Genomic DNA, 5,143 nt, shown 5'->3' with positions numbered 1-5,143 from the left:
TTGATTACTATCAATATTTAACAGTGATTTTATTATCAGTATTCACCGGAAATGAAGTACTGGCCAAAAAATTACTGAATTACTGGTAATATTTAATCACTAATAATTTTTCAGTATTTCTTAGTATGATATTTCTATAAGGGCAGCCGTAAGACCTTTTTCGAATTTTGATATCTTTTTGCAGCTCTTTTAGTAAAAATATTTATTTTGACTCCAATATTGATAATCAATCGGGGGAGTCCGAAAAATATGCAAGTTATATATTGTTTTAACTTTTTTTTTATTTTTTTTTACTTGTCGAACGTTGCTACTTTCCCACAATTTAAACAAGTTACTGATCTTTTAAGGGAGCGTCCCAATTGACCACGGTACGATTGGACAGAACCAACCGATGAAAAGAATTATCTAGTGAATTACTAGGTCGAACCAATCATTACAATCTGTGTCCAATCGTATCGTGGTCAATCGGGTCCCATCCATCTGTAATCACATTGACTTGGTTAACATTGTACACTTGATACGCGTACTAAATAGTAATTTTCTATTAGATAATCTTAATATCGACGATATATATAAACAACGATATATTAAGCGATATAATACTCATCAAGAAAACGTATTGTATTGATTGAATGCGTCGCCGTTGATATGCATTGTCGATATTAAGATTATCTAATAGAAAGTTACTATTTAGTACGCGTATCAAGTGCACGATGTAAACCAAGCCATTATGTAACTGCATAATAACATATCGAACGACTAGCGGGAGGCTGCGCCACATTAGTCACATTAGCCATCGTCACATTAGCTGTTAGTCATTGTTTATTAAAAAATCATTAAGAAAAAAAGTTGAACACTTTAATAAACAATTACTGACGGTTAATGTGACGATAGGTTGGGTTAGGTTAGTTTTGAGGGGGGTGCGGGGGGCGCAGCCCCCCGCTAGTCGTTCGATATTGCAGTTACATAATATGATTAAAAGATCAGTAACTTGTTTAAATTGTGGGAAAGCAGCAACGTTCGACAAGTGAAAAATAAAAAATAAAAAGAAAAAAAAAGTTAAAACAATATATAACTTGCATATTTTTCGGACTCCCCCGATTGATTATCAATATTGGAGTCAAAATAAATATTTTTACCAAAAGAGCTGCAAAAAAATATCAAAATTCGAAAAAGGCCTTATTATACATAATTACCCGAAAATGAACCATGAATTGAAATACTAGATAGTACAACGATCGTGCTTGACGGTACTTCCACAGCAGCGCTTGAGATCGATATTTCGGCCAAATACATGATTTTTTAATATTTAATTAAAATTATCTGGATGTCTCCCCTTATAGAAATATCATATTAAGAATCATTGATAATTACTTATTTTCAGTATTAAAAATACTGGATAATAAGTAATTATCAATGATTCTTAGTATGATATTTCTATAAGGGTCACAAACCTTTTTAATGATACTTCATAACTCTTCATATGAAATACAAACGATACCATACCGAACCTTTGTTTAATTTACCTCCGGTCATTATTTCCGGCTAAATACATGGTCCAAAAAAGAACAATTAATTACAAGTAATAGAATGACTCACAAATCTTTTCAATTGCACTCCAAAACTCTTCGTACGAAATACAAACGATTTAAAAGAATAGTTTTCCAACCGGAGTTTTCTTTTCGGTCAAGTACATACAAATTCGGCAGTCGGGTTGGCCTGTGCAGTCGGTAGTCTGATACGGGCTTTATAGTTACTGTTATGAATGTTAAGTATGTGTGACTAGCTTTATTCAATTTAATTTGCCGCCAAAAACAACAGTCCACATACGACAGAAGCTTGGATCGGAGCAATGGCGTAGAGTCACTTAACGCTAGGTGTACTCAGCCACACATTGAAGTCTGAAGTCTAGAAAGAACGGACCTGCCGTAAGACCGCTGTCAACGACGTGACAGAGCTGACGTGTGTTTCATCTGGCACGCATGTACATGTTGTAAATTTGCAAACATTCACCTGCGATCCAATACAGTTTAATATCACTGATATCATTAATCGTTTGTAATATTTTACCGTATAAAATATGTTAAAATACGCTTGCTCTTTTATCCTGTTTCTATGCACTTTCAAGTTCGGGACTGGTCTGTATTTTCACATTGGTGAGACAGAGCGAAAATGCTTCATCGAAGAGATTCCCGACGATACTACAGTCTTAGGTAAATAAGATTTATTGCCTGAAGTTGCCCATACAAAGGAGGAACTTTTTAATCAAGAAAGCGGCGCGAATCCGTCTGTGGTTATTGAACACAGATGAACATGTATTTACTATCAAGGTTTATTTGAGAAATCATTTCCAACAAAATCCATCCCATATTTTCTTATATAATAGTGTAAAACAGAGTTAGTTTACATTGACATAAAAAGAAATTTTTTTTTTATTACAGACAAATGTTAATTTCTTATAAGGAATCACTATATCACATATGTGTAACATCGATAGCAAATATGATAATGGTCTTAACACATGACCTGGAAAAAAATTATATGAATTTTATTTGTATATAAAATTATATATATTCTTACTGAAAGGATATTGTACAAAAAGAATTAAAGTAAATATTAAAGTAAATATTCTGACAATTTATGATATCAATCTTTAATTGAATAAAACTATTTTTTCTTTTATTGTTCAATAATATTTTTTTCCATATGGACATATAATTATATATATAACCATATATTAAAGCATATATTAAGTAATCTTACCACATATTAAGCTTTATAGTTATATTTTCTAATTTATCTTATTACCTTTATTTTATATATATATATATATATATATATATATATATATATATATATATATATATTGCATTTTAAATATAAAAAATACAATCTAATGCAATTTTAAAGAATATATCTATTTTACTATGTTATATATTGTAACATGGATAGTTGCTTCTAATAACTTACTTGATAGGCTAAAAGGTCAACAAAAAAAGAAAGAATTTTTTATATCTATTGAGAAATAAAGGATTTCCTACAACATACTTTTTGTAACATTACAGTAAATTACAAAGTGGAACTCTATGATCCCAGAAGTGGAGGTTTTATGCCAAGCAGCCCTGGTATTGGAATGCATGTTGAAGTAAAAGATTCAGATGACAAACCTATACTTTCTAGAGTTTATAGTTCTGAAGGACGAATCTCCTTTACCTCACATACCCCAGGAGAACATGTTATTTGCTTGTATTCCAATAGTAGTGCATGGTTCAGTGGCAGTCAGTTGGTAAAGTATATATATCTTGTATAGACATATATTGGTTCAAATAATAACTACTTAATCAAACTACTTAATAATAATAATTACTTAATCAAAAATTAAGTTAAAAAGCCAATAAATTTTAACTTAATGAATTTTAATTGAGTTAGCTCTTTACTTACACTAGTTATTTTTAAATGTTTATTTTAATTTATGAGCTTTTTTTACACAAGTTAAAATTTATTAATATTAAAATCATTCTAGGTTGCTTACAAATAGAATAAGAAAAATAAAAAGAATTTTTTCGTCTTTGAATACCAGTATTCTTTCCTTGTATGGAATCCTGAGCACAATATAGCTGGTATTTTCTTATTTAAAAAAACTACGTTTTTATTATTTTCAAAAATTTAATTTATAATTAAAAAGTTAATTATACACAAGTTAAAACGTTGCTTTACATAATATATTTTTAATTTTAATAAATATTTTAATTATAAGTTAACTTTAATTATAATTTTTAATGGTCAATTTTTATTTATGTAATTTTTAACTAAGTTAATTTTATAGGGCATCTTTCTACTTTAAATATAATTCAGTTTTAAAAAAATTAACTTACACAATCCAGTGTGTTATATACATACTATACTTTGACAGACAAGAAAATAGAAATTAAAATAAAAGTTGTATCACAAATTAAATAATAATAAAATTATGTTTATTTATAGAGAGTGCATCTTGATATTCAAGTAGGGGAACATGCAATTGATTATGCTAATGTGGCACAGAAAGAAAAATTATCGGAACTTCAACTTAGAATACGTCAGCTCCTAGATCAAGTTGGACAAATAACCAAGGAACAAAATTACCAAAGGGTAAGATACATAGTTTAAATAAGTGCAAGATACATAGTTTTCTATTATTCTGTATTACCATACAAATTAACCAATTATTTACGTTAATTACTTATGTGTGTATGTGTGTGTGTATAATATGTAGAACTGTAAAAATGTTACTTAAAAAAGAGTAACGCTTTATTGTTATTTTTCGTAAAAACTAACACGTTACCGTTACTCGTTACTAATTTTAAAAAATAATTCGCCATCGTTACTGTTATTAAAAAAATAAAGGTACATTACTTTTTTATTATTTTTTTATAATATTAAAATAAAATACGTAATTTATTTTAAAATAAAATTATTTTTTTTTAATTCTTAAATTATTCTTAAATTCTTAAATTATTATTTTTAATGCAACCAGTTTATTTAAAAAGAACAAGTTATTTAAAACTGTCATTCGAAACTGGGATAATCATGACTCGAAAAATTAATATTTCTTTATCAGGTTCATTCTTATCTACTTATCTTTTATTATTTTTTACACAAAAATTATTGTCGGTGCAGAGTCAAATTTTGCAATTTGCAAAATTTAAAAATTTTTAATAAATTTAATAATAAATATACATAGTGTAATATATTTGTTCAATAGTTCCTTAAGTGAACTATATTATACACGTCTATGCTATATCTATTAAAGGGATACTGAAGCTGAAAACTTTACCAACAGAACACTGACATTTTTCTGCAAAGTTTACGTCGTATTGGTTACACAGAATTACAAATACTTTTACGCAATGAAAATACATGCATAATTAAATAGAAGCATTGCTCAATATGTAACAAAAACGAAAAAATTTTAAATGTAAAATCTCAATCTGTCAGCGTAATATTAGGTGAAGTAAAAAGTTCTGAGCATTTTTTCGCTTTATTTCGACGATGAAATTAACATAGTTAGGATTATCCGATTTCGATCAAATATGCGCCAAATATTTTGTTCGATAACTTTTGTCCATTTTGAAGGCAATTTCATAATTCCGCGATTGAAGAA

The 5,143-nt window shown here is 28.3% G+C and overlaps 1 protein-coding gene across 1 annotated transcript in view; it reads left to right on the top strand.

Annotated features, from left to right (window-relative positions):
- The first annotated feature begins 1,871 nt into the window (after window positions 1-1,871).
- Window positions 1,872-5,143, top strand: part of LOC116852495 (transmembrane emp24 domain-containing protein eca) — a 6,899-nt gene continuing 3,627 nt past the window's right edge. Inside the window, exons 1-3 of the mRNA XM_032832939.1 lie at window positions 1,872-2,213; window positions 3,066-3,286; window positions 3,985-4,131. Of these exons, the coding sequence (XP_032688830.1) occupies window positions 2,081-2,213; window positions 3,066-3,286; window positions 3,985-4,131 (501 nt within the window). The 5' untranslated portion in view covers window positions 1,872-2,080. The remainder of the gene's footprint in view (window positions 2,214-3,065; window positions 3,287-3,984; window positions 4,132-5,143) is intronic.

The sequence above is a fragment of the Odontomachus brunneus genome, unplaced genomic scaffold, assembly GCF_010583005.1.
Source record: "Odontomachus brunneus isolate Ranch 3 - 2012 unplaced genomic scaffold, Obru_v1 Obru_scaffold_230, whole genome shotgun sequence".
Classification (NCBI taxonomy): domain Eukaryota; kingdom Metazoa; phylum Arthropoda; class Insecta; order Hymenoptera; family Formicidae; genus Odontomachus; species Odontomachus brunneus.
This window is presented reverse-complemented; position numbering and strand designations above follow the sequence as displayed.